The sequence below is a fragment of the Rhynchophorus ferrugineus genome, unplaced genomic scaffold (genome assembly GCF_030347505.1).
Source record: "Rhynchophorus ferrugineus isolate W39M unplaced genomic scaffold, kcgeb_rfMv2 rfM2, whole genome shotgun sequence".
Taxonomy (NCBI): domain Eukaryota; kingdom Metazoa; phylum Arthropoda; class Insecta; order Coleoptera; family Curculionidae; genus Rhynchophorus; species Rhynchophorus ferrugineus.
In genome coordinates this window covers 76,724,619-76,752,260 of record NW_027472581.1, presented here as the reverse complement: position 1 = coordinate 76,752,260, position 27,642 = coordinate 76,724,619, and the positions used below count along the sequence as shown (strand labels likewise).

The window sequence follows — 27,642 nt, the reverse complement described above, 5'->3', positions numbered from 1 at the left end:
CGATATCGAAAGGCTATCATCATAAAATAAAGTGACTAAAAAAGAAATTATTGTTGTTATATTGTTTAGATAGAAAACTGCAGTATTATATTTTTCTGTATTATAGATTTGCATAAAAACTTTGATGGATTATTAAGTTATTTGTCTGCTAGAAATGTCGGGCATCAAGAAAAAATATCTATCTACGGATAGATAGTTTTCGATATTTTCCGGCATCCCTATTGTCTGGTTGCGGTTTTGTCGATTATATCATTCTTAAATGAACGTCATCTCCTTTAGATTTTAGGATTTTAGGTTATGTTTTCAAACGTCAACAAATAAACATTACAGTTTATTAATTATGTCAGTGAATAGTGTAAAAGGGGAAGTAGATGTACAAAGGCTGCCGACTGATGCCGAGGAATACTCCTATTGCGGATGGTTATTTAAATATACAAAATCTCATATATTACATTCACTGTGTACTACAAGTGAGCAATGCAAAACTCATCCAGAAAGCCAATGCTTATTATGTTTGTAGGGATGAATAAAATTAATTATATTTGATATTAACTAAAGGGTAATATGTATTTCAGATTTACAAATTGTTTAAACTTGCCTCATTTACCTGAAATGGTATTTCCAAGAAACATATTGACCATAATTCATCCTAATGGTGGAAAAATTGAATTTAATACATTAGACGCTTTAAAGAAAGTATGTAATGGTAAATTGTCATTACAGGTTGCTTGTTCTCAAGAGTGGCAAGAATCAAGGTATTTGATGTCTTAAAATAATAGGGGAGGTTGTATAAGTATATTACTGCAGGTCATCAGAACATCTTGAGCAAAAGATAAAACCTTTTGATTGGACATTTAGCACTGATTATAGAGGTACATTATCACAAGATGCTGTGGTTCAATCAACAGAAGGCAAAATAGATATAGAAATGCTTAAAAGGAAAGACAAAATACTATTTTACCATGAAATGATGCTATATGAAGATGAGTTACATGATAATGGTATATCATCATGTACTATAAAAATTGTAAGCAACTAAACTGTTATTTGTTATTATTTTTTGTAAATATGCTTGAACATATTTATTATTTCTTTTAATTAGTTTCTACCTATTATTAATATTTTGTTTTAGAGAGTAATGCCCAGTTCATTCTTTATACTTCACCGGTTCTTTTTACGTGTGGATGGTGTTATGGTTAGAGTTAATGATACCAGAGTATTTCATGATTTCACAAAAGACTTTATCATTAGGGAATATACAAATAAGGAATGTGGCGTGAAAGAAATCAATTTACCCCTGACAGTATTTGGGGATCCCAATATTTTATCACAGCATATGCCCCTCAGAACGTCTATAACTGAAAAAATAACATTTCCTAAGCAATAAATATTACATTAAAAAACATGTATTTATGTAAATGTTATAATATATTTAGAATTAAAAGGTTTTATTATTCGCAATGATACCTCATCTAGTAATATACTTTTATATATTGTCGTGTATATATTGTTAACTTGTCAAGCTCAATATTGAAACTGTAATGTAAGATTTTATGTTATGAAATTTAATATTAAATTTTAATTAGATCTGGTTTATAGGGATGCCGAAAAAATATCGATCATATAAATATTTTTCGATAATTTTTCAAAAACATTAAATATACTTAGCATTATAATTAATCTTTAAAAAACTTAATTTTAAAGGATTATTAATAATATCGTCTTTTAAAACATTTGCCAAATTCTTCCTTTATCAAAACTGGCTCAAACCACCAAGCGACAAAATGGCGGAATGTTTTTTCACTTTTGTTCTGTCAAGTGAACACGTGTTAGGTATGAAATAATTCATGTTTCTCATAACAATACTGTTATTTTATATAGCATACCACATTTTGTAAATTATATTCCGCTACTTATATTATCACTTATTGAGATTTAGTATCTGGCCAAATAACACAGTACTATACTAACCTCAATATTGTCATATTATTTTATTATAGAAAATGACCAACTCAAAAGGTTATCGTCGCAGTACCAGGGATTTATTCTCCCGAAAATTCAAGGAACATGGAGTTATTCCTCTTTCCACATATATGAAAGTCTACAAAATTGGAGATATTGTAGATATTAAAGGTAATGGAGCTGTTCAAAAAGGTATGCCATACAAAGTTTACCATGGGAAGACAGGTCGGGTCTTTAATGTTACTGCACATGCTTTGGGCGTTATTGTAAATAAAAGGTGAGTTTAGAATATTTTGCAATACCAGTAATGTTATTAGTTTCTCAAAAGATGATTTTTGTTTAGAATCTCTTTTGAGATACTGATATTTGTTTTGATATGTTGATATTTTTGTAACATATATATGTTATTTAAAATATATGATTTGATTTATTTATATAATTATCTGAAATTTTATTTATGTTGTAGAGTAAGAGGAAAAATTATCCCCAAAAGAATAAATATTAGAGTGGAACATGTGAAACATTCCAAGTGCAGAAAAGACTTTTTAGAAAGAGTAAAGCAAAATGAAAAACTTCGCCGCGAAGCTAAGGAAAAGAATGTTAAAGTAAATCTTAGGAGGCAACCAGCACAACCAAGAGCTGCACATATTGTCAATGGAAGTGAAGGATCCATTAATCTAGCTCCAATCCCATATGAATTTATTGCTTAAATTATAATTTTATAACAAAAATATAATTTAAAATTTTCTTTACTGACTATTTTATTTTCTTTACTACAGCTAGCTAATTGAGGATTATTAAATTTCAGTTATACATATTACTGTAGATTTTAATAACTTAAAAGCCCTGTCTTATTTTTTCTGCCTGTGCTGCTGCCTGTCTCTGCTCAGAAATGTATTTCTTAGATACTAGTTTACAAGCTCGATTTGATATTATGTTCCTATATATACGAACAGTTTTAAGGAATATACAATGAAATACAAGTTTTTTTATTAGACAATAGTCCATAAATTAATCAACTTAACGAAAATTTTGACTTCCTTTTTAAAGGAAACCTGGACGCGTGAAATTTGGCATGGTTCTACTAGTTATTTCACAAAATTTTTGTTCAGCATGGTGACCTTTTGTACCTAAAGTTGTGTGGTAACTACTATAAACCTCCCTTTTTAGCGTCTGCATTTTTGAAACGTAGATAACTGCTTGGATTTGGAAACGATGACAATTTGGCAGATTGATTATATGAGGCCGTTAAAACGGCAGAATACATTTTTTTAAATTAATTACGTCTTATATTAAATATGCATAGTACAATCTTAATTTGCAAATTAATTTATTAATACTGTTCTGTTGAACTTGCAAGGTGAGTAAGTGATTAATACATCATTATATATTTCCCAAAATAAAATAGAACTAATCTATTTAAGTTAAAGTTAAATATACACTAAACAAGTTCATGTGGTCTGGTTCGTTTCAATCTTCTGATTTCCTGCGCGTTGTCCAGTAGCTGCTTCTACGTTGCTGTGATTTAACAACCTTATTTCATGTTTTAGGGCGAAATATTGGTTCACTTCGTTTATACATTTGATTGAGAGGTCATCGTTCAGCTAATCGTTGGTTACGTAGCTATAACCATTGGTAATTAATAGTAGAACTTTGTTTTGGGTGCGTTGGATTACTAGTTGGTTTAATGTTTTAGTGCAACCCCATATTTGCACCCAATAGGTCCAAATAGGCTTTATTATTGACTGATAAACCAATCATCAGTACAGTTGCTTTACTTTGAGTTTAATCCGCTCGGCTTTTTGTCTAACATGATGTTTCCAATTTAACCTACTATCGTTATACAAATGTATAACGATAGTATGAAGATGATATGAAGTTATTCTAAGGCTGATGGACTTTTATATTTTAAATAAGACAAAGGCTATGACTCGAAAGATACTGTTACTAACACCATCTTTATCTCATATTTCATTAATTCTCAATACTGAAGGTACTACAAATTCTGTTTTGAAAACCTTACTCAAGCTTTGTTTTTATCCTTATATGTTACTGAAAAACAAATTCACATATTTATGATCTACGCTTGACATCAGAATTATATTTCTGTAAAACTCGTGAATTGACAGAGGATTACTGAGATGTAATAAATATGATAATTAGGACTATTTAGTTAGGAGTTTCAGAGAAAAATTAAAAAACTTTGTTCTTAAAATTTTTATTTTTCAAAAAACTAAAATTTAGGCAATAAATTCATATGGAATAGGAGCTAGATTAATGGATCCCTCACTTCCATTGACAATATGTGCAGCTCTTGGTTGTGCTGGTTGCCTCCTAAGATTTACTTTAACATTTTTTTCCTTAGCTTCGCGGCGAAGTTTTTCATTCTGTTTTACCCTTTCTAAGAAGTCTTTTCTGCACTTCGAATGTTTCACATGTTCCACTCTAATGTTTATTCTTTTGGGGATAATTTTACCTCTTACTCTGAAAGCAAACAATTGGAATAAAAATAATTGAATACATTTAGCAATCATGCATTTAAAAACGTAGCGAAAATCAGTATTACGTCCTCTTAAATAAAATTTTCATTATCTCCAAAAGAGATTCTAAATAAAAGTCATCATTAAATGAATTACCAACACCATAAGACTGAACACATAAAATAATCTCACCTTTTATTTACAATCACACCCAAAGCATGTGCAGTTACATTAAAAACGCGTCCAGTTTTTCCATGGTAGACCTTGTAGGGCATACCTTTTTGTACTGCCCCATTACCCTTTATGTCTACAATGTCTCCAATTTTATAGACTTTCATATATGTAGACAGAGGTATAACTCCATGTTCCTTGAATTTACGAGAGAATAAATCTCTGGTACTGCGGCGGTAACCCTTGGAGTTCGTCATTTTCTGAAAATCAACGTTGGAGAAATTAAATTTTAGGTTAGAATCCGATCACACTTTATGTTGTTGGTATCGGATGAACGAAGTGATATTTATGAAGCTTTTGTAAATATGCTAAATGTATGATGTATGCATAATAAAAATATATTACAAAATTAATTGAAAAACAAAATAAAGTGGAAAAGGGAAAAACTCTTACCTGACCTCAGGCAATCAAGATCGAAAAGAGAGAGAAATATGGCCGCCAGAATTTCTTCTTTTAATAATCCACAGAGTAGAAATTAGTGAAATTACTCCATAAATATTTCTTCTATTATTTTGGTCAAAGTGAAGAAGTTTAGAAAATAAATAAAAATATTCATATATCGATGCAAAAAGATATCGATATGTGTTAAAATTATATTTATTAAAAATTATTAATTATTTAAAAAATTATATATATTTATAAATTTTCTATATTTTTTATAAACATTTAAAATGCATAAAAAATTAATTTAAATTGAAGTACAGAAATTTTAAAGAATTATTACAAATATAGTTATTTTATTTTTTAAAAAACATCTTTAATTTTCTTTTTTGATAAAATATGGAGAAAAGTATTGGTCAAGAAAAATATACATATTTTCGGCAAACTATTAATTATCACTGTGTAGGTCCTAAATAAACATGAGTAACATAAAATAATACTCTAATGTCAAAAAATATATATATTATATTGGTCATTCACTACCATAAAGTAATTATACATTACAATATTACATATTACTTTATGTTCTGTGCTATTGGCATATAGAGTGTTAACTTACTACAAATAACTTCAAAATTGTTTTTGTGTGGTCTCAGCAGAAAGGCGCTGAGAGCGTCATTTCCCTGAATTTCATTGGTTAGTTTAAATTAACATTACAGGCACCTGTAATGAAAATATTTTATAAGGGCAGCATCTCATTGGTCGACGATTTCATACCTACCACGTGACTAATCTCTGACGTCACATTCTATTGACCAATTAAATTTTAAATAAAACCAAAATGTAACTTCAAAACCATTTATTAATATAAAATTCTGTACAAATAGAAATATTATATAATATCAAAAAGCTAATACATAAGAATATATATATATATATATATAATGTATATAAATAAAAAATAATTATGGATATAATGTGGATATAAAAATTTCCTGCAATCTAATTGAAATCTCATGATAAATATAATCAAAATTGTCTATAGCTCTTCCCCTTTTTTATATGTTTAGAGCTATCAATTCAAATAAGATGTATTAAAATTTCATCTTATTGTAATATCTTATTGTTCGCTCATACTGAAAGCAAAGCAGTACAGCTGAAAGTCTGTTAATATGTTACCTACTTGTTCAACACAAAAATGTATTGAGGCAAGTTACTATTATTTTTACAATGTTATTGCAAAAATTATGGAATGGGTAATTAAAACAGTTAAATCATATGATATATGTCAGAATGGAGAAAACATACCAAAAAGCAATACTTTAAAGAACAGCAACAAAAAATTAAAACATGATAAATTTCAAAATTACTGCTGCGCTCTTATTATGGTAAAATCGAGGAGTTAAAAAGACACCTTAGGCATCTATAAGCAATATAATCAATATCATGATAATCTCTTGTTTATAAAATCAAGCTCACCTTGTTGAAAAAGTTATCTCGGTTAAGGAGCCTTAAGCCAAAATATTAATATAAATATCTTGACCAACATACATTAGTTTTAAGCAAATGAACCTCTTCAAAATAATTAAGTTTTAAAATGATGGCACTTTACAAATAACTTTTTAAAGGGTAACAAAAATTTTTCATGTAGTATAATTACATTTACCTTCAATGTAATTTTACCATTGACTTATTTGGACACATTTTGGATTTAGAGTGTAGGTAATATGTTCATAATTTCTTCTGTTATATTGCTGTAAATAATAATATATATGAACACAAATGCTTTATATAAATAATTGTATACGTACCAGGTAAAAGCAATGCTAAGTCACACAAATCCTTGCTAACTTGCGGTGTTTCTGCCAAGGAAAACTACGTCCGGTTTTTATTTCCGCACAAACACTGGATACACAACATTTTTGAGAATGAAGATACATTAAAATCGAATAATAGTGATTATATTTAAGACACAAGAATGCTAATCGTATTTTATATTACATACAAAAATGTCGTCGTAAACAAACTCAAACAAACAATGGCGTTATAGAAATGAACCAATCAAATGCCTTCGTAGGCCAATTCAAATAAACCAATCAAAAAAGTGGTCTCAGAGCCGCCATTGATTGGACCACGCAAAACATTTCGTCAATTTAACCTATTTAAGTTAAACCTCTATATTTACTCTATGGCTATTGGTCAGCAATAGATTTAAGACGACAAAATAGGGTATTATATATATTGATATTTTGTGCTTTATGCCAGTGTTATCTATTATTGTTTGTTGTGTTTTTCATTTCATTAAAAGTTAGCAACTATGGATAAATTTCGACGAATGGAAGATGAAATGAGCAGGTTGGTATACTGTATGATTTTATTTTATCACTTTTTTGTATGTGTTTATATTTCTCCTCAAAATAATTATTTTAGGTTTGAAGCTGAGATCGCTGGGCAATCAATGATGAATGCTTATGGCCCAACATATATTCCAGGTTTTGGAAATATTCCTCCACCTCCACAACCTCCTTTATTAGTTCCCCATCAAGTTGGGAAAAAAATATTTAATACACAATCTGTTATAACAGCTCAACCAGCAGTTGTGTCAGCTAAACCAACAATATATCATGGTAATACTTATTTTTACAATCTATAGTATTTGAGCTAAACCATTAAATTTTTAATTTCTAGCACCTGCACAAAAGACAGTTACTCAGGCTACTGCCTCTACTACATCAACACAGCAACAACAAGCAGCAGTCGATTTCCTTGCATTACAATCAGAAGTTGAAAAAAAGTTGAAGAAATTAAAAAATGAAAAGGTCAGCGCAGAATTAGCTATTTCACAGGGCAAGGCAAGTAGTGCCTTACAATCATTTGGTCCAGAGGATTATAAAAGAAGAGGTTCTAAAAACCGGAAGTTAATTAGAACTGCTGGCGGGCAAACTTGGGAAGATTCATCATTAGCTGATTGGGCAGAAGATGATTTCAGGTATATAACAGCATATGTATACTAATGTTTTTTGTCAATTAAAAAAATTTATTTTAAGATAAGCTTTCCAGTTAGCGATTTAGATTTTAGTCATGAGAATTAAATGGATTTTTTTTCAGAATCTTTTGTGGTGATTTAGGTAATGATGTTACAGATGAACTATTAACTAGAACATTTAATAAATATCCCTCTTTTCAAAGGGCTAAAGTTATAAGAGATAAACGGACAAATAAAACTAAAGGCTATGGTTTCGTTAGTTTTAAAGACCCAGCAGATTTTACCAAAGCTATGAAGGAGATGGATGGTAAGCTTTCATGTGTTATAATATTTTAAATTCTTATGTTTATTTGTTCATAGGTCGTTATGTAGGCAGTCGACCAATTAAACTGCGGAAGAGCTCATGGAGGAATAGATGTATTGACATTGTAAAGAAGAAAGAAAAGGAAAAAGCAGCTCTGATTAATTTATTAACATCGAATAATAGTAGATAACCTGTAAAATATACTAAATGTTTTCACTACATATCTAGTGATTTCTTTATAAGATAATAAAATAATGTGATGGAGGTTGTTTACACTTTTGTTTTCATTCTAGGTGAATAAGATCAGTATTACTATTCAGAGTGATTTATTTAAATACTAGCTAGATAAGATTCTTTTACTACATATCTAATGAGTCTATGGTATATACACATTTAAGACAATGTTCCTTAATATATATGGGTCATAAACATAAAACGTAAATTAACTTTTTTACGGGAAATTCAGATTATTAAAATAGTGCAAGAAAATGACTATAAACATTTAATTGTTGAGGCATGCATACAATCTTTGAAACATGAACTACTTTATTTCATCGTAATCATATTTATGGATTATCTTTAACAATGATGTGACATGTACCTATTTGAAAATCTATCACACATTACATTTTTTAATAGTAGAGGTCATCCTGCGATGAATCCTCATTCATCAAAACATTTAGAAATAATCTTGTTCAATATTATGAACACAATTTCTCTAACATAGTCTCAACAACATCTTTAGCCAAATCACTTATGTCACTTTCTCTATTATTATCAGGATTTAACATATCCAAGAAAGAATTATGTTCTATGGTTTCTGTCTCTACACTTTCTGTTGTCTCTTTATTCATATTCACGTTAACATCACCATCATGCTTAATTTTTTTAGCTACTGGAGCATTAGTAATTTCATCACTCGAACTTCTCTTGATTGAAGATTGATGAGAAGTGCCCAAGAAGTTATGTTCTATGGTTTCTGACTCTATATTTTCAGTTGCCTCTTTATTCCTATTGACATTAACATCATCATCGTGATTAATTTTTTTAGCTACTGAAGCATTAGTAATTTCATCATTCGAACTTAAATTATGTTCTATGGTTTCAGACTCTACATTTTCAGTTATCTCTTTATTCTTATTGACGTTAACGTTATCGGGATTAATTTTTTTAGCTACTGAAGCATTAGTAATTTCATCGTTGGAACTTAAATTATGTTCTCTGGTTTCAGACTCTATATTTTCAGTTGTCTCTTTATTCTTATTGACGTTAACATCATCATCGTGTTTAATTTTTTTAATTATTGGATTAGTAATTTCACTATTCAAAGTTAAGTTATGTTCTATGGTTTCAGACTCTACATTTTGAGTGATTTCCTTATTGCTGTGGACGTTAACATTATCATCATCATGTTTAATTTGTTTATCTTTCGGCTCATTAGTTATTTCATCCATCGAACTATTGCTTGAAGATCGAAGAGAGATGTGGTCACCATTAGGATTATCTATATTGTCTTCTTGTTCTGCTTCTGTTAAAAATGCACTGTCGATACTTGATGGTTTTTTATCTGTTATTTCTTCCTGACTGTTAACTACATCCTCAGAATCTATGGGTACTTCAAGAAATGGCATAGCTTCATCATCAACTACTGTTACAACATTATCGGACTCTATGGAAGATTTTTCATCAATCTTAGATTCCTGTTTCTCACTAACAGAAAAATCAGTCTGACATTGAGGCACATCATCCACTAATGGGGTCTCACTTCTTTGGTCATCTATGCCAGCTTTAATTGGCGGCTCTGCTTCACTTATTTCATATAAACTGTTGTCTTCAGCAGAAGTATCTGGACAATCAATTAGTATATTTTCCATATTGCTTAATATTGTATTAGATTTAAAATTTACCATAGTACTAGCAGCAATACTTGAAACAGATTTCTCAGGGCTAGTTGAAGAAACTTCATTTTCTTCTGTTTTTTCCATGCTTTCATCTTCATCATCAGATAGCTCTAACACAAACTGTTCAGAACCTTCATTTGGTTTTTCTGTATCATTTGAATTTTCATTTACATAAACATTGTCTGAACTATCTGGTGATTTTGCAACATTTAACAAAAGTTGCTTTTCTGCATTGCTCTCAGATTTTAAAATTGTTCCAATTTGTTCTGTTTCAGAAAGGTCTTCATCTAATATACTTTCATCTTCTGTGGTATCTGGCTTTTGTTCATTCTGCCCGATTTGTATAGGTGGAATTTCAGCTAAGTTATTATCGTCAGATTGGACAAAATCAGAATTGATAATTTCACTGTTTCCTGACTTTTCTTCAGAGGTACACATAGTATCCATGAAGTTAATGAGTGATGGCTTATGAGATTTCAATAAAGATTTTAATGGCGTACCATCAACATTATGCTTTTTCTGTTCCTTTGTTTCCACAGTTAACACATCAGAAAAACTCACACTTTTACGTGATTTCATGCTGAAATCCATTTCATTTATAATTTCTTGGTCAGGATTAAAACAATCATCAGTATTATAGTCATCAAGTGGTTCCTCTTTGATTTCAGGGTCAATTCGAAGTAAATTTACATATAATTGTTTTGGGGAAGTTGTTTTTATAGTTTGTTTCTGTTTACTTAGTTGGATTCTCGGGATAGACTAAAAATATAAATCAAATTAATAAACCAATATTACCATCTTTAACATATATATTTTAAATATACACAATTAATTCAACTAAATATGTGTATAAATACCTGTACATAACTTACCTTCTTTCTCATTTTCTTCTTTGAATCAGTTAATGAACTATCACTATTATAACTTCTTAATAGCCTATCTTCAAATAAAGACTTTCTAAGACTTTCAAGCCTGACAAAGGCAATCTTTTCATATATTTTTCTATCAGCCTTATATTGTTTGACATTATACTCCATATCTTTTAAAGGTTTGAGATGATTAAGAGCTACAGCAATAGTATTTGTGCTATGATTCTTTACTTTTTGTCGAACTTTCTCTGATTTAACTGTTTCTCTTATTTTGGCTTTATTACCCTTTCGATTGCTTTCATTTGTAAATAAATTAGGCTAAAATAGAAACATTATTAACTTCTTGAAGTACTGTAGTTTGGAAATACTTACAAACATATTTAATAGGGCTTGTATGTTTTTTTTGAATAAGTCTAAATATTTTAAACATGAAAGACACAGACAAGCATTGGAAATTTTTGCTGGAGTTATATGATGAGTGGTACTGTCAAAGTAATATAAGTTATTTATGTATATCAAATCTTCTTTAGTAATACACAAAGAGCATTTTTTCTTATAGGCTTTAAAAGTAATCATATTTTGCTTCAATTGTGCCAATTGTTTAAGATCATAGAGACAAACTGGACAAACCTTTATTTCATTTTTTATTTCAATAAGCTAAAACGATAAAATATATGATGATAATTCAGTGATAATACCTGATTACTTCACCTTTGTCTCATTAATTCGATCGCCGAAACACTCACTAATTTTTGATATAACATAATTGGCTTTGTCGGGAACTACAATTTTTGTTATACACTGACAAAATGAACATATACCTTTGGATAAATTCATATTGAATAATTTTTTAATATGTAAACAAATTTCTGTACCCTTGTAGTTTTACCCAAACAGCGCGAAAAAACGAGTTATTTTGACATATAAGTTAAGGTTATGTTCTTTATTATTCTTTTCAAAAATTGGAAATTCATAGTACAAAATTAATTTTACTTTTGTCGAGTACTTACAAAAAAGCTAGGTGTCATATTTAGTAACTTTTATTATAATTTCCATTAATTTCAGATGTTGATTGATATTAAAATTTATGGTTGAGAAAAAAATGTAATTTCCCTTGGATATATTTTAAAACAATAAAAAGAAAAAATAAAAGTTGTTTTCAAATCAAACTAATTTAAAAAGTTGCTCTTCACAGAATGCCTTAATTACATTATTTAACATAATGCCATTAAATTGCAATATAATTATAAATAAGTTTATTTAAATATTTTCACCTATAATTTATATATATATATATATATATATATATATATATATATATATATATATATATATATAGTTATTTATTATACATCCTAGGGTGTTCAGGATAATAGGATAACTAAATTTTTTTAAGAATAGCAAAAAAAATAATTAATAATTATAATTTATTATACTTATTTTATTCATATTTACAAAATAAAAATAGAATCTGCTTAGCAGTATTTGCTATATTCGCTCTAAAAGTTTTTCCAAGTAGAAGTTTACAAAACAGGCCTAAGTTATAGACTCGTCTTTATATTAACATCTCCTTTCCTAACATATTAGACATATTGGCAATTTATAAGTAATATTTATACAATTTTTTGATTTAACATTTTTATTGCTACATAGTGTTCAGGTTAGAAATAGTTCTTTTTCTTTATGAATACCATTAAAGTGAAATGAGATGGACACCTTACAAGATCAGCTTAATTATACAAAATTGGATTAAACAAGAAGCTTAAGCATAACAAATTACCATGGGTAGTTCATATAATATCTGCAACTTATTAGGAGTTTTTATATCTTTTTTTTGTACGGTTTTCGTTGAATTTGATTGACTTACAATTACATCACAACTGTACAAATTGATTCAGTAGTTAGTAAATTTAACATATACATACAATATAATACTGGTGTCGACGTTGGAACCCGTAACATTTCGTCATGGCAATTAATTATTCTGCTTTAGAGGCGGCTCTTGCAACAGTGTCCAGATAGTGCCAAAATACTGGTTAAAAGACCGCAGTCTTTAATCCAAAATAAAGTCACTCGTATATATATACATATATATACACCAGAATATCGCGCTAATAATTGTTTTAAACTTTTTTTTGGTATAGATCTACACAACAAAATCGATTTAAAATAACTTACAAACGAAAAAACTAAATTACACACTAAATAAAAATATAATTCGTCTTTTTACAAGGACTCTAATTGTAATCTTGTAAATGCGCGTTTAAAATCTGTGTTGCTTTGGCTTTTACGAATGAAAGAACATAAGGAACTCTAAACACCCTATCTACAGAAATATTCCGATAATAATTAAATGAGACTTAATAGTGCTAATAGTACGGTCTTTAAAAAGAATAATAAAATTGAAAATCAAGATATCTTAGGGAATAAACTTCATTTTCTCATATATCTTCTCAATAACGTTAAAAATACAAAATGAATTGTGCTAATATTTCTTTAAGCTACATTTTAAGAAGGAGAAAACCCATAACAATTTTCAAAAAATCGCCTTTCTTCATACAGTGAAAGTATAACATATTGGGAATATGTTGAACAAGATGAAAAATTAAAATATTTAATATTTAATACGCGTAGTGGAGAGCGTTGAAGCCTGCACACTGTAAATCAGCGAGTTGGGAAGCTAGAGCAGTTAGGCTGAATCACATGAAAAAGATAATGAGCTTTAGACTCCGTATTGTAAGAAAAATTACATTCTGGTTCCTTACTACCATATTATTTTCAACCAAAACAAAGCCGAACTATGGAAATTATCCGACAAGAAACAGAGAGCTGATGAAAATAGCAGAAAGCATCGATCTCAACATAGATTGAAAAAGTGAACATTTTATACAACTACTTGGTGATCTCCTTGAGTGGCTATGCTAACGAAAATTCTAACGCGACAACTTTAAAACACCTGACTGCCTTGTTGAAGGAATATTTAATAAGCCCCCCATTCTCAGAGTTACGAATAAATTGAATAAACCATTCAAAGTATCAACAAGGAAAAGCATACAGTTCTCAAAAATCAGAACAGGAATAGAAGAACAGGATAACTTGACTTGTCAACGCCACGCCAAAGATGCTTGAAAATATATGCCATATTGGTAAAAAACATTTTTATACTTTTAATGTTTGAATAAAATGATGTTAAAATCCTTTAAATGATACAATTATTTTACTACATTTAAAATATAAGTAAAACTAAGTTGTTTTGAGACACTCTAAGGGTTTCCTCCACTTAAAACCAGACCCATTTAATATGTAATACCAATTTATACAAAGAGATCTTTTTTTATGATAATAAACAAAACTTTAATAATTCGATATTACATATTTTTATTGAAAGCTTTCAAACGAAGTTATGGTTTTAAATTTCAGCTTTTATGAATGTTCTTTAGTTTTTAAATGGCACTTTTTCGACATGTTATTAAGAAGACCTGTATCAAATATGTCCATAAATTCTGTTATGTCTATATGCGCGTATCAAATATTGACGATATCCCAATGAAAATCTTCAGTTTCTCCAATAAACTTGTTGGCTTCTCTTCGCTTTACCAGAAATTGTTGCCGAAGTAACTTAATAATTCATCGGTCTATTAGGTAAGGCAATAATGGCAACTCATAAGCTTTCTCGGCTTTGATAAAACAATATGTATCCAGTTTCGGATGATTTTTGCGTGTCTGACGTCAAACCATAAAAATCTTCTATTGCTGATGAATCGATTTTCTACAAATGAAACATTCTAAGTACTTCTTGAAATCATTATTATATTCACATTATATATCACTAAACACTATCACTCAATAAGTCCCGAGCTTGATATATAGATGACACCACCAACTAACTTTCCGAAATTTAACTTAACCTTTCTAACCTTCAAAGTAGACGTCAAGATTTCTTGGTAATTTGGCTTTAATTTTTAAATGTTAAAGTAATGTGATTAAACAGCATATAAGTAATATGAGACAACTCCCGTTAAAACATGATGTACAATGTTACAATTCCAGAAATACAATGGTCAAATTGAATGAATCGCCTTTCGAATTATTTTGCCACCCTTAAAATAGTTCAGATCTGGCCCCCACTGATTAATGGTTGTTGGCAGACCTCAAATGTATATTGCATGAGAAGAATTTTGATTTAAATGAAGAAATTATTGTCACAGTTGTATATTTTGAAATCAAAGGCAAATTGTTCTATGAAAAAAGGATAAGAAAGATAGAAAATTATTGGATTTTAACTAAAAGTAATTATTTTATTAGTGAGAAGATTGACTTATTGAGATGCGATATTTAGTACAGATAATTATTTGAAGGACATGTAATAGGTCAGTGAATTTGTCTCATATATGTGAAAAGGATACTTACATCAACTTGGTCATCATCAAACAACAGCCAAAAGCCATGACTTTTTACTATGCTAATGTAATGACCACGATTAGGCCCACTTCCACAATGTATCACAACTGCTACTAAATCATATAACCTATCCGGATTCACTGCATCATCCGACTAAAAGAAATACAAAAAAATGTTTTTGCCTTCACTGATTTTTTTTCAATTGTTACTCACAGTATTAAATAACCTAAGTTCTAATGGGAAAACTACCCTATGTGAAACTTTTATATGCCTATTGTACTGTTCTACATATTTAAATCTTTTAAGATGTAATGCAAGTATCGTTGGCAACTTTTTAACCCTCATTCTTTTTTGGGCTTCCTGCAATATCATAAAATGTATTAAGATAATTAATTGCAACTCTTACAATTATAAAATAGCATACCTGATAACTACAACAATTATCACACTTGAATTTGTTATCGCTACATAATGTTTCAGTGTCACTAAAACACCTTAAACAGTGGGTGATTGATGTATTTTGTTCTATGTCTACTTGCAAATCAAAAAAATCCTCGTCTTTGCTGCTTACATTTTCACAATTCAGGCACTTTGTCTCACTTGTAAGTATACCCTAAAATATAAGGAATAAATATATAATGATTTTTTTTTAGATTTTGTGAAATATATATACCTGAAATATTTCCTGTACCCAAGTTGGCTCTGGTTGGTTATGAGACGTAGTGGTTGTACCATTTTCACCAGACCCTTTTGATTTGTTAATGTTATTGGTTGTATTATTTGTTGTGTTTTGTTGCCTTTCAGCTTTAAAAACAAGCAAAATTAAACATGAAGATCATGTTCAAGCATCTAACTGAATGTACTTACCTAAAATAATTTCACTAATATGGTTTATTAGAAAGTTTAAAAATTCATGTGCATCTTGTTGCATGTAATTATCAAACTCCTCTAAAATAAAATACTCAAATAATATTTTTTACTTTGGATATATGTTTTTACATTATACTGACCTTTCTCTTTTCGTAACCTAGCAATAAATTTTTTGGGTGCAATTGAGCCCACTTTTTTCTTTTGGGTAGCAATGTTGTGAAACAAATCGGCTAAACAAGTGAGTAATGTTTCCTTGGTTCTCTTGTTTTTTGCCTTATATTCCAGTACTTTGTCTCTAAATGGTTTACAAAAATATAGAGCTTGAAGTACTGAATTGCTGTAACAAGTATTACCAAACTGAAAACAAGATAATGAATTAGCTTGAATTTACTAATCAAATTCATTACTTACGTTGACTAGTCCAAAGTAATGTTCATTACATGGAAACTGTTCGGATCCAATATCTCTTTCTAATTGAGATATATTCGCGCCCTAATGAATAAAGTAAATATTAAATATAAATTATTTTATTAAAAATACAGTCAACATATTTTCTTAAGTCCATAATTGTATATTTCTTTGACAGTTCTAAATTTGAGTAGTTTTAGATGTTTAATACATTTTTGATTAAATTTGAATCTATGATGTAATTAATTACAACTTACTGTGTTTAGTATACAAATGTAACATCTACAAAATGAACATCCACTTTTTTCTTTATACATTTTTCGCATAATAACTAAATATGAACATATGTGTTATCAAGTATGTTTTAAAAAACACGGTAATATGGTATGAAATGTAAATAATCGTTTTAAAGGCAAATACAGGATACGTTGGAAGCACCATTTATTAAATACATATTGTACAACATAATTAATAACATATATGATTGCAACAAAGGGACTGTATACTTACCATATTTTATTAACTAATCCATTACGTTTAAGTTAAAAATTTGTGGATTAACACAAATAATAAACAATTCTGCCCCATTATCGTACCATTTGACAGCTGTTAACATGTCGATAGCCAACGAGTTCGAATTATTAGGTTAAAACATAGAAGTCGTTATTGTTTTTTTAGTTTCTTTTGGAAAATTAAATTTTTAAAATTATTATTGAAATCAAGTGAAGGTGTTGTTTGTAAAGTGTTTAATTAAAATATTTCTACATATTTGTAGGAATACATACGGAAACTTACTCTATAAAGTTAATCGTTGCCGGCAATAACATATATAGATAAACTTATAACAAATAGAATACTTTATGTATATTATAATTTTTATTATATATAAAAGCGGCCGTTCCAAATGCACATATGTATAAATAAATTTTAGAACTGGTACTAAGTATAAATAGTTGTCTAAACTATTAATGCAAGTTCATGTTTTGTCATATAATTGTATTTTTATATACATACTTTAAAAAAATATATTTTTATTAATATCCTTGTTATAATATCTTAAAATTAAACATAATGTTTGTTTTAGTCAAATTTATATAAAGTTAAAATTTAAAGGATTTATTTGTAAAAGAAGAAGATTTATTGCTAACCTAACTTTAAAATATGTTCTACTTTAATATATAATAAAAATTTAAATTTTGCTTTGATATATGTATTCCTTGTAATATCTGTCATAGAATTATATGGAATATTATTATGTTATTCTAAATTGTTCTAAGAATGCGACAGCAGATGAAATCAAGAGACAATTTATGAACTTAGTAAGACAATATCACCCTGATAAAGGATCAGAGTCAAATGACAAGTTTTTGAGATTAGACAAAGCTTACAAGACCCTAAGGGATGAAAAATTAAGAAAGGATTACGACGCATTATTATTATGGAGGATTATTATGTTATTCTAAATTGTTCTAAGAATGCGACAGCAGATGAAATCAAGAGACAATTTATGAACTTAGTAAGACAATATCACCCTGATAAAGGATCAGAGTCAAATGACAAGTTTTTGAGATTAGACAAAGCTTACAAGACCCTAAGGGATGAAAAATTAAGAAAGGATTACGACGCATTATTGTTGGCAAATACTTGTGATCGACAGACATTAATTTATGCACAACTCAATAAAAAGAATATTACATTAAATTCAGAAGGAATATTTAAGTACTTATGCCGTTGTGGAGATAATTTTGTTATTAGTGAGGAGCATCTTAGTGAAGAAGAATGTATTATAGAATGTTCTGAGTGTTCAAATACTATATTAATTAAATAATATTCTGCAGATATTTATACCTATTAAATATATTATATTAATTAGTACTATTTAAAGTTGTACATACAGGTGTGAATGTAATATTAAAGTAAAAGATATTGAAACATTGGGTATTATTTAGCAAACAGTATGCTAATTTAATGTAATATTTCTTATTATTGACCTGATATTGGTATCATATAATAGTTTTATATAACTGCCTTTAAATCAAGCTTTCCCTATCTTGAAAAGGAACAATTACACAACAGCAATTAAATGAAATGACAATAATTTATTTATGATAATTATATCTTTTTGAATATGTTATGTTATTTTGATAGTAAAATTGCTAATTTTGCTTACATGTTAGTTTATATTTGAGTATATAAAACATTTTCTGGTTAGTAACATGACATGTCCAAGTGAAAAATTATGAGTAATATTCATATTATACAAATGTCACATTCTCATTCACGTTTAATTTGTTCTAAATCCGGTTAAGCACATGCTTGTCAGTGATGAATTAAATATAGTAATAAATAATGACCTATATGTAGCACATTCCAGTATTTTATTTGCAAAATAACTAGTATAATTATTTCTCTAATAAACAGATGTGGCATATTCTATTATATACTAATTATTATATTTTATTTACTGACTGAATTATTATGATTTTAATTTTGGGTATGATCTTGAAATTTATATGTATATATATATATATATATATATATATATATATATATATATATATATATATATATATATTAAAAATTATTTATTTATATTATATTAAATGTAATAAAAAGCGGTTTTATTACTGAATTTTTGAAACTTTAATAATTCTCATGTATAATTAATTGTGAATATATTGAAAATTTAAGTAGTGTTATACTTAAAGTATCTAAAATTTATCGATATTAACGGTTAGTTATTAATTTGTTAATTTTATTGATTGATACATAATTAAGATTTTATTTCAGAAAATACACTTTTTGTTGTTATACTAATCAGCAGGCTTTTTATTATCGTGGCTTTGAAATTATTTATAAGGAAATTTATCCATAAAAATTAAGTGAAGGTTGGTTAACTAACACACCCATAGGATACCGTACGTTCCCACGAGACTTATATTATCACAAAACAATAAATGTATCTAAAATTATGGATTTTAGTATTCATAATAATATTAGCTATATCTTTCAGTTTCTCTAAATGTATAAAATTGCAAGACAAGAAGAAGCCTGACAATGATATATTTTGTTTATTACATATTTTATTTCATCTGATTCACGGTGTTAATATTACTAGATTTAATATGAATTCGTGCAATATATTCATCGAGCCTGAAAGCCTGTATCTTATGTCAATAACAGGACAATGCGATTTGAAAAGATCTGGCGCTGATGCAACAAGGATTTGTCAGGTTTATCATTATGAAATACACTTTTTATATTTCAGAAACTTATGTCTTATAATGTGATAATAAAATATGCAAAATTGCACCTGAAGGCCAACGTGAACTAAATCAGTATATAAGTCAGGGTTAGACTGAAACCGTTACATTGTTCATTTGTTAGTGGTACAAGAAATAAAGCACCATGAGAAGCGCGGTAAGTTATATTATTTATATAATATACGTTTTTAAATATTATGGGTGAATTAGATTATTTTTGTTCTTCACAGTCAGATTTCTTAGTTAATGTATGAAGTTTGCGCAAAATGTTATTCCAATTTTATTCGCATTTGAATAAAAATTACATTTGATATAATGAATAAATTTTTATCTTACCAAAACTGATATACTTTATAATTGAGATCTCTCGGCCATCTTGGAACCACATTATTGATAAAACGCCCAAGCGTTTAGACTAAGAACAACAAATATTTTAATAAACTAACTTATTCCTTCAGATTTTCTTGGTTCTCTATGGTCTTGCTATAGTTAGCGCGCATCCCGGAAGATATCGGTCTGGTTACGGAGGCAGAGCTGGCCTCGCAGCTGGTGGTTATGGCGCTGCAGCTTTAGCTGCTCCTGCTATCGCTTCTGGTAATTAAAATACCTTTTATTTATCAAGCATATATCTGACACATTTATTAAAACAGGTGCCGTACTGACTTCACCCATTGATGCTGCTGCAATTGCTGCCGCCTCTGCTAGCGCCAGCGCTATATCGACAGGGCTTGCTTCCGGTGGAGGTATATCTACGGGAATAGCCAACGGAGGAGCTATATCAACTGGGCTTAGCACTGGCGGAGCTATATCGACAGGAATTTCTAGTGGCGGATCTATATCAACCGGCTTAGCAACTGGAGGAGCGATTTCAACAGGCATTTCAACTGGCGGTTCTATATCAACTGGTATAACGACTGGTGGTTCCATATCAACTGGTTTAGCCAGTGCCGGATCCATATCAACTGGTTTTGACACTGCTGGGTCTATAGCGACTGGTCCTGCCTTTGGAGGCTCTATCTCAACTGGCCTTGGCACAGCAGGATCTATAGCAACTGGTCCGGCCTTTGGCGGCTCTATCTCAACTGGCCTTGGCACAGCAGGATCTATATCAACTGGTCCTGCCTTTGGAGGCTCTATCTCAACTGGCCTTGGCACAGCAGGATCTATATCAACTGGTCCTACCTTTGGAGGCTCTATCTCAACTGGCCTTGGTACAGCGGGATCTATATCAACTGGACTTGATACTGCTGGTTCTATAGCAACCGGTCCTGCTGTTGGTGGTTCCATTTCGACTGGTCTTGCTGATGGAGGTGCCATATTAACGGGTTTAGCCAACGCAGGAGCTATTTCCACTGGTTTAGCGTCTGCAGGATCAGTGTCGTCTGCTTTAAGTGCTGGTGGAATTATATCAACGGGTTTATCGACGGGAGGCGCTATATCTACTGGTCCAGTTTCTGCTGGAGCTATATCTACTGGCCCTGTATCTGCTGGTAGTATATCAACAGGTCCAGTGTCTGCTGGAGCTATATCTACTGGTCCAGTTTCTGCAGGAGCTATTACGACAGGTGGATCTTCTGCTGGTTCAATAACAACTGGAGTATCATCGGCGGGATCTATTTCAGCCGGAGGTGCTAGTGCGGGTGGCATATCGACTGGAGCTGGCATTGGCGGTTCTATATCAACAGGAATTTCTACAGGCGGAGAGATAGGCGTTGGTCTGTCATCTACGGGGGTTGTGGCTGCTGGTGCAGGAGTACCTGGCTATGCTGCGGTTGCCCCGGCATCTGTAGGATATATTTCTGCAGCTCCGGGTTCATTAGATATCGCAACAGCTGGTGTAGCTTCGCCGGGTTATTTGACTGCTGGTCTGTCCGCACCCGAAGTTGTAGCATCAGCTCCTGCACTCGGAGCAGGTAAGCGCTAGTATGATTTATTAACTAATTATTTATTCAATATTCTGTACTAGGTCTGTTGGCTGGCGCAACGGCAAATGCCATCGAAGCATCTGCAGCTTCAGCGGCTTCCGCAGCTGCAGCAGTGGCCTCAGCAGCTAGTGCAAGTGCCTATTACGAAAGTACCTTAGCTCATAATTCTCACTATTAATTTATTTTTTACCAAATAAAGATGTTATATGTTATTGCAACACGGTGATTTTACTTTTATATACTTGTTAACAATCAATTATATGATAGGTTAAAGAAGAACTATTGTTGTTTTTTTATATCTCATTTAATTTCACAAACATTAATGATATTTGATACAAAAACTAACATACTGATGTTAGATTTAAAGTTTACCAAGGCAATAGTGATTTTTTGGAACTAAATTTGAATTGAATAAGGATCATTTCATATAGCAACAATGCTAAATATGTCAGAATGAATCTAGATGCAAAACTTCGCTGGAAGGAACGTATAAAGAAGAAAATAAAAGAACTGGAAACTGAAGTGTAGAAAAATGTACTGGCTAATTGGAAGAAAATCGCAATTATCAGTACATAATAAATTGCTATTTTATAAGCAAATATTGAAACCTATATGGAAGTAAATCTGTACGTGTTCACCCACAAACAGACCGTACAGCACCAATAACATTAAATAATACTATCATTCCATATAGCAACAACGTTAAATATGTCAGAATGAATCTAGATGCAAAACTTCGCTGGAAGGAACATATAAAGAAGAAAATAAAAGAACTGGAACTGAAATATAGAAAAATGTATTGGCTAAGTGGATGAAAATCGCAATTATCAGTACATAAAAAATTGCTATTATATAAGCAAATACTGAAACTTTTAAGGACATACGGAGTTCAATTATGGGGATGTTCGGCAAAGAGTAACATAAATAAAATACAAATTTTTTAGAACAAAGTCCTGAGAGGTATTGTGGGTGCACCCAAATACTATAGGACTAATTATCTACATCGAGACCTTCAGATACCCACAGTCAGTCAAGAAATCAAGAGAATTGCAAGGGGGCATGAGGAAAGACTCCCTCCTCACACGAATATTGAAATATTACAACTATTGGATACCACCAGAACAGGACACAGACTCAAAAGAATCAAACCATCTGATCTTGTGTAGTGTTCTGTAGTGAGGTGCATCTATTAAAAATATAGCAGTGACATGTATAAACATTATTTCACCAGAAACTGATAGAGGGCCGATGGGTCCTCCTAGTTATATACCTAGTTATCATAAAGACAAATTGTAGGTTAGACGGAAACGACTAGTAACAATATATTAATTAAATAATAATAAAAAAATTGAATTCAAAATATTTTTGAAGCTTTATTAAAATAAATTTACATAAAACCTATTTATCAATATCAGTGGTGAATTTGTATTACCTGCCAGTTACCGTTTATTAATATTGTGTTGAAGGGCATTTTCTAACATTTTGTCCTGTTACTGAGACAGCAGGTGAACGTTTAACCAACTTCTTACTCAAAACTATAAAAGATTATGGTGCAGACATCATATGCGCGGGCAAGAATACGACAGTGGTTCAAATATGAAGGATACATATTAAGCATTGCTCAGTTTGAACCTTGTTATGAACGATGCTGTGAAATTCAATATGCTATAATTTTTCTCACTTGTTTAAAAGTTATGTAATCTCTTTTCTGCCTTAATCGTTCAAAGTAACGTTTCATATTGAATGTTAAAACCTATATCGGATACCAGATAATCTAGCATAAATGGTGTAATGACCCGTTTTGTATTGTCACGTCATTGCGTAGTAAATATTGTTGTGCAACAAGAAAGCTTAAGAGACCCCAGCAGCATAACGAAGAGAAGGCCGACATTTTCTCAAAACACTTAAAAAATGTTTTTAAACCTTTCCAGTCTCAGCAACATAAAGATGAGGAAAATAAAATTACTAGCTTTCTAGATTCGCCATTTCAAATGGACTTGCCGCACGAGAAATTAACGGTCAAAAAAGTTAAACAAACAATAATGAGAGAGATTAATATTAAAAAAGCTCCTGGTTATGACTTAATTACTGGTAAAATTTTAAAAGAACTATCAGAAAAGGCTATAAAACTATTAACATTTATATTTAATGCTGTGCTACGAATTAATTACTTCTCTAGTATCTGGAAAGTAGCTAAAATATTAATGATTCTTAAACCAGGAAAAATACCAGAAGATGTGACCTCCTACCGACCTATAAGTTTATTACCGATAATCTCGAAAGTTTTCGAGAAATTATACATAAAGAAACTAAACTATATAATAGAAAAAAGAAAAATTATTCCAGAACATCAGTTTGGCTTTCGCAATAAGCATGGGACTATAGAACAAGTGCATAGACCTGTGAACAAAATAAACACTGACCTAAATGCGAAAAGATATTGTTGAAACAATACAACTGCTGGACATCGCGCAGGATGTCAGGAGATTGAAGCGAACCAAATCATACGAACTTATATAAAGTGTATACCTTTAGTGTAAACTATAGCTATAAGTTATTATAATTTTATAATTGAGGAATACATATTGATGTATTTTCTCGCACTCGTTTTGCTTCTGAATTAATCCAAGTACAAATAAAATGTAGTAATAAATTAATTTATAATTAAGATGGTACTAAGCGTATCTAATAAAGATGTTATAAAAAAAATTAATGCAACTTAAAAGTTCATTTCTATAGATGAATCACCAAGTAAAAATGCGGATATTTAAACAATACTCGAGTAGATTTAAATAAAATTTAATTGAAAATATCACAAAGTCATATATTGATGAAATAAGATGTGTTTTTCTATTTTGGAAGCACTCGACTTTGAGGGTATGCGATTAAAAGTGCTGTAGCTAAAATTGAAAACAAAATTGTTATTTCATCGTTTATCTCATGTAGATAAAGTTATTTAATATTTTATATATGTGACAAAATGGTTTTACGATAAAGAAATACTTGGAGAAAATTAAGAGGCAATAAAAATCCTTGTTTTAATCAATTAACTATCAATGGTTTATATTACACAGCATTATTGAATTAATTTTGATACCTTGTTTAGTTTCAAACATAATTAATTATGATTATTTCATTAGGCTATGGTTATTATGATTAAAATATGTTAATACGTATATGTTCTGGTGTTGTTGAATTCCATCACAGCTAAAATTTCAACAAGAAATATTGTTTGAGTGTTATGCGTTGCTAAGTTATTCGTCTCAAGAGGGTCGATAAATATTGGTATTCCATCACGATAAAGTGCTATCCTACACGGTCCTGTTTTTTCGGATCATTCTGAAATCGCCATTATTTGTCTTCAAATAGAATTTGAAGAAAAGAAATACTACCTTACAACATTCTTAGACGTCTCACAAGTTTTTGACCCGGTATATAATTTATGATTAAACTACCGAATGTGCTCATCTTTTAGAAAGAAAATGAAAGTCTCGCATTCTCAACAATTAAACCTCTTTCGACTGGAGCTCTCCAGGGTAGTGTCTTGGGAACATTCCTGTATTGGCTCTATACTGCTGATATCCCAAAAACAAAAGTACTGGTTACTTTGACAAGAGATATATATCTGCCTAAGGTTGTAGAAAAAGTACAAGTAGCAGTTAAAAAGATCTACAAATAGACTAGAGACCGGAAATTACAGTTTAATAGCTCCAAATCTGTCCATGTTAATTTTGCGTTGCGGCGAAATGACAAGCGTGTAATTATGCCACCGATGATCTGAGATGCTCGTGATGAATGGAAACCTTGAAGCTTTAATATTATATGAATTTCAAGTAATCACCATCTCTATAATTTGCTTTATCAATCCCAACTTCAATTGCAGCGGTGGTAAAAGAACTTGTAATGTGGAAGTATTAATATTTCTTGGAGGAAGTTATCTTCATCAACTTCCTTGCTTACAATGGGTAGTCCAAGTATAGGTGCAGCTTGTATAAGGAAAAATAGGAATAAAGAAACAATGATTGAGAATAAGGAACGCTTGAGGTCCCGAGGCCCTTTATCTATCCTAGGTGATTTGACAAATTATTTAACCAAAGTAGAACAACAACAAAAAGTCGTTTTCCTCGCCGGGAATCGAACCTACGAACTCCACATGTGAGCTGAACTCTCTAATAACTTCAACATAAAAGCAGTTACTTACAATATTTCTACGACTTCTGATCGATCTTCCGTTACATCAGTTCAGCAATAACATTATACATAAATATTTGATTATTATAGATAACAAAATATGTGATAACTTTATACGTGCCTTTAAAATTTGAGGTTTTCCCTCGATCTCCCCAGATTGCGCCATCAGATTCTGACTTGGTTCCAATAGGACCACCTCAGTGCAAGTGCACTCTTTCGAATAAAAAGAGAATTTTGAAAATCGGTACGTAATTGACGAACATACAATAAAAAACTATATACAGTCGAACATAGTACATCCTCCTTTTTAGATGTCGGTTCAAAAGGGTTTAACCGGCTTCGGTAGTATATTTCTTCAAATCAAACAATAAAAGCCGGACATTTAATTTTCACCGTTCTTCACGTAGGGAATTGACAAAACCAGCCAATTTAACAATTAAGCTGTTATTATTAAGTGTTATTGTTTAATAATTGTTTACATAAATATTTTTTCATCAATAGATAGCGCTGATGAAAATACATGCAAGTATTTCATACTAAGCTTTGCTTAAACGTTTTTGCGTTTCAATTTTTACTGACAAGTCACCAAACGAAATAAAACCCTATAGACCTATATAATTGCTGCCAGTAATATCTAAGGTTTTTGAAAAACTCCTGTTAAAAAGAATAAAAGCGATCATAGAGAGAAAAAACCTAATACCAACACACCAGGTTAGGTTTATTAACAAGCACTCAACAATTGACCAGGTCCACAGAATAACAGATGTTATTGTAAAAGCCTACAAAAGTAAAAAAATATGCTCAGCTATATTCTTAGATGTAGCACAAGCCCTTGTTCATAAACTACAGAAAATGTTACCAAAACAACACACTGAACTATTAAAATCATACATTACAACCAGAATGTTTGGAGCCAAACAAGAAGATACTTACAATCTACAATATCTACAATAAAAGGAGCTAAAGCAGGTGTACCACAAGGAAGTGTACTGGGACCAATGCTTTATCTGCTCTACACTTGTGATATACCACAAATTGATAATATTACGATGGCTACATTTGCTGATGATATATGCTGATTATAGCTGTCGGAGACAATAGTGAAGAAGCCTCACGAAAATTACAACAGGCAAGTGACAATATAAATAATTGGACACAAGCTTGGAAAATAAGTATTAATGAAAGTAAATCTGTGCATGTACAGTTCACCTATAAACAGACAAACGTACATGCACCAATAACATTAAATAATACTATCATTCCATATAGCAACAACGCTAAATATATCAGAATGAATCTGGATGCAAAACTTCGCTGGAAGGAACATATAAAGAAGAAAATAAAAGAACTGGAACTGAAATATAGAAAAATATACTGGCTACAGTACATAATAAATTGTTATTATATAAGCAAATACTGAAACTTATAAGGACATACGGAGTTCAATTAGGGGGATGTTCTGCAAAGAGT

The 27,642-nt window shown here is 30.3% G+C and overlaps 7 protein-coding genes and 1 long non-coding RNA gene across 10 annotated transcripts; 4 read left to right on the top strand and 4 right to left on the bottom strand.

Moving 5' to 3' along the window:
• The first annotated feature begins 276 nt into the window (after positions 1 to 276).
• Positions 277 to 1,444, top strand: LOC143190519 (TIP41-like protein). Its single transcript, XM_076394858.1, has 4 exons — positions 277 to 516; positions 576 to 755; positions 808 to 1,027; positions 1,133 to 1,444. The coding sequence occupies exons 1-4, from the start codon at positions 341 to 343 to the stop codon at positions 1,385 to 1,387; spliced, it is 831 nt and encodes a 276-aa protein (XP_076250973.1). The 5' UTR covers positions 277 to 340; the 3' UTR covers positions 1,388 to 1,444.
• Positions 1,445 to 1,760: 316 nt separating this feature from the next.
• LOC143190529 (large ribosomal subunit protein eL21) lies at positions 1,761 to 2,714 on the top strand. Its single transcript, XM_076394870.1, has 3 exons — positions 1,761 to 1,833; positions 2,001 to 2,239; positions 2,429 to 2,714. Exons 2-3 carry the CDS (start codon positions 2,004 to 2,006, stop codon positions 2,670 to 2,672), a joined length of 480 nt encoding a protein of 159 aa, XP_076250985.1. The 5' UTR covers positions 1,761 to 1,833; positions 2,001 to 2,003; the 3' UTR covers positions 2,673 to 2,714.
• A 1,450-nt stretch (positions 2,715 to 4,164) lies between these two features.
• Positions 4,165 to 5,207, bottom strand: RpL21 (Ribosomal protein L21). Its single transcript, XM_076394869.1, has 3 exons — positions 5,067 to 5,207; positions 4,635 to 4,873; positions 4,165 to 4,446 (listed from the first exon to the last, which is right to left on the bottom strand). Exons 2-3 carry the CDS (start codon positions 4,868 to 4,870, stop codon positions 4,203 to 4,205), a joined length of 480 nt encoding a protein of 159 aa, XP_076250984.1. The 5' UTR covers positions 4,871 to 4,873; positions 5,067 to 5,207; the 3' UTR covers positions 4,165 to 4,202.
• Positions 5,208 to 5,905: 698 nt separating this feature from the next.
• On the bottom strand, positions 5,906 to 7,097 carry LOC143190530 (uncharacterized). Its single transcript, XR_013004263.1, has 2 exons — positions 6,866 to 7,097; positions 5,906 to 6,808 (listed from the first exon to the last, which is right to left on the bottom strand). It is a non-coding gene; the product is annotated as an uncharacterized LOC143190530 (long non-coding RNA).
• A 153-nt stretch (positions 7,098 to 7,250) lies between these two features.
• LOC143190526 (uncharacterized) lies at positions 7,251 to 8,617 on the top strand. The gene is made up of 5 exons (XM_076394866.1): positions 7,251 to 7,409; positions 7,485 to 7,681; positions 7,743 to 8,043; positions 8,163 to 8,347; positions 8,401 to 8,617. The coding sequence occupies exons 1-5, from the start codon at positions 7,372 to 7,374 to the stop codon at positions 8,532 to 8,534; spliced, it is 855 nt and encodes a 284-aa protein (XP_076250981.1). The 5' UTR covers positions 7,251 to 7,371; the 3' UTR covers positions 8,535 to 8,617.
• LOC143190520 (uncharacterized) lies at positions 8,494 to 12,078 on the bottom strand. Of its 3 annotated transcripts, none has more exons than XM_076394860.1 (5): positions 11,990 to 12,056; positions 11,826 to 11,935; positions 11,487 to 11,771; positions 11,118 to 11,432; positions 8,494 to 11,004 (listed from the first exon to the last, which is right to left on the bottom strand). In XM_076394860.1, exons 3-5 carry the CDS (start codon positions 11,688 to 11,690, stop codon positions 9,046 to 9,048), a joined length of 2,478 nt encoding a protein of 825 aa, XP_076250975.1. In that variant the 5' UTR covers positions 11,691 to 11,771; positions 11,826 to 11,935; positions 11,990 to 12,056; the 3' UTR covers positions 8,494 to 9,045. The 3 variants fall into 3 exon arrangements, with proteins under 3 accessions (XP_076250975.1, XP_076250974.1, XP_076250976.1); XM_076394861.1 differs by having other exon boundaries at positions 8,834 to 9,398; positions 9,523 to 11,004; positions 11,826 to 12,051; XM_076394859.1 differs by having other exon boundaries at positions 11,826 to 12,078.
• A 446-nt stretch (positions 12,079 to 12,524) lies between these two features.
• On the bottom strand, positions 12,525 to 17,729 carry Usp12-46 (Ubiquitin-specific protease 12/46). Its single transcript, XM_076394865.1, has 9 exons — positions 17,304 to 17,729; positions 16,797 to 16,877; positions 16,526 to 16,742; positions 16,383 to 16,463; positions 16,189 to 16,319; positions 15,940 to 16,128; positions 15,729 to 15,875; positions 15,525 to 15,668; positions 12,525 to 14,883 (listed from the first exon to the last, which is right to left on the bottom strand). Exons 1-9 carry the CDS (start codon positions 17,304 to 17,306, stop codon positions 14,776 to 14,778), a joined length of 1,101 nt encoding a protein of 366 aa, XP_076250980.1. The 5' UTR covers positions 17,307 to 17,729; the 3' UTR covers positions 12,525 to 14,775.
• Positions 17,730 to 20,064: 2,335 nt separating this feature from the next.
• LOC143190522 (uncharacterized) lies at positions 20,065 to 22,199 on the top strand. Its single transcript, XM_076394863.1, has 4 exons — positions 20,065 to 20,213; positions 20,515 to 20,650; positions 20,707 to 21,969; positions 22,023 to 22,199. Exons 1-4 carry the CDS (start codon positions 20,202 to 20,204, stop codon positions 22,157 to 22,159), a joined length of 1,548 nt encoding a protein of 515 aa, XP_076250978.1. The 5' UTR covers positions 20,065 to 20,201; the 3' UTR covers positions 22,160 to 22,199.
• Positions 22,200 to 27,642: the final 5,443 nt, after the last annotated feature.

What these genes read in the sequence shown, in the direction of transcription:
- LOC143190522 (XM_076394863.1), top strand. An exon ending in TGCTCCTGCTATCGCTTCTG is followed by an intron (nt 20,651 to 20,706) that starts GTAATTAAAATA and finishes TTATTAAAACAG; the next exon opens with GTGCCGTACTGACTTCACCC. An exon ending in AGCTCCTGCACTCGGAGCAG is followed by an intron (nt 21,970 to 22,022) that starts GTAAGCGCTAGT and finishes ATTCTGTACTAG; the next exon opens with GTCTGTTGGCTGGCGCAACG.
- LOC143190520 (XM_076394859.1), bottom strand. Translation starts at nt 11,951, where the DNA reads ATGAATTTATCCAAAGGTATATGTTCATTTTGTCAGTGTATAACAAAA. An exon ending in ATCGAATTAATGAGACAAAG is followed by an intron (nt 11,772 to 11,825) that starts GTGAAGTAATCA and finishes TTATCGTTTTAG; the next exon opens with CTTATTGAAATAAAAAATGA. An exon ending in AGAAGAAAATGAGAAAGAAG is followed by an intron (nt 11,005 to 11,117) that starts GTAAGTTATGTA and finishes TTATATTTTTAG; the next exon opens with TCTATCCCGAGAATCCAACT.
- Usp12-46 (XM_076394865.1), bottom strand. An exon ending in ATAATTGTTGTAGTTATCAG is followed by an intron (nt 15,876 to 15,939) that starts GTATGCTATTTT and finishes ATGATATTGCAG; the next exon opens with GAAGCCCAAAAAAGAATGAG. An exon ending in TTGATGATGACCAAGTTGAT is followed by an intron (nt 14,884 to 15,524) that starts GTAAGTATCCTT and finishes TTTCATTTGTAG; the next exon opens with AAAATCGATTCATCAGCAAT.
- LOC143190526 (XM_076394866.1), top strand. Translation starts at nt 7,372, where the DNA reads ATGGATAAATTTCGACGAATGGAAGATGAAATGAGCAG. An exon ending in TGGGCAGAAGATGATTTCAG is followed by an intron (nt 8,044 to 8,162) that starts GTATATAACAGC and finishes ATTTTTTTTCAG; the next exon opens with AATCTTTTGTGGTGATTTAG. An exon ending in AGCTATGAAGGAGATGGATG is followed by an intron (nt 8,348 to 8,400) that starts GTAAGCTTTCAT and finishes ATTTGTTCATAG; the next exon opens with GTCGTTATGTAGGCAGTCGA.
- LOC143190529 (XM_076394870.1), top strand. Translation starts at nt 2,004, where the DNA reads ATGACCAACTCAAAAGGTTATCGTCGCAGTACCAGGGATTTATTCTCC. An exon ending in GGCGTTATTGTAAATAAAAG is followed by an intron (nt 2,240 to 2,428) that starts GTGAGTTTAGAA and finishes TTTATGTTGTAG; the next exon opens with AGTAAGAGGAAAAATTATCC.
- LOC143190519 (XM_076394858.1), top strand. Translation starts at nt 341, where the DNA reads ATGTCAGTGAATAGTGTAAAAGGGGAAGTAGATGTACAAAGGCTGCCG. An exon ending in AGCCAATGCTTATTATGTTT is followed by an intron (nt 517 to 575) that starts GTAGGGATGAAT and finishes TATGTATTTCAG; the next exon opens with ATTTACAAATTGTTTAAACT. An exon ending in CATCATGTACTATAAAAATT is followed by an intron (nt 1,028 to 1,132) that starts GTAAGCAACTAA and finishes ATTTTGTTTTAG; the next exon opens with AGAGTAATGCCCAGTTCATT.
- RpL21 (XM_076394869.1), bottom strand. Translation starts at nt 4,870, where the DNA reads ATGACGAACTCCAAGGGTTACCGCCGCAGTACCAGAGATTTATTCTCT. An exon ending in GGTGTGATTGTAAATAAAAG is followed by an intron (nt 4,447 to 4,634) that starts GTGAGATTATTT and finishes GTTTGCTTTCAG; the next exon opens with AGTAAGAGGTAAAATTATCC.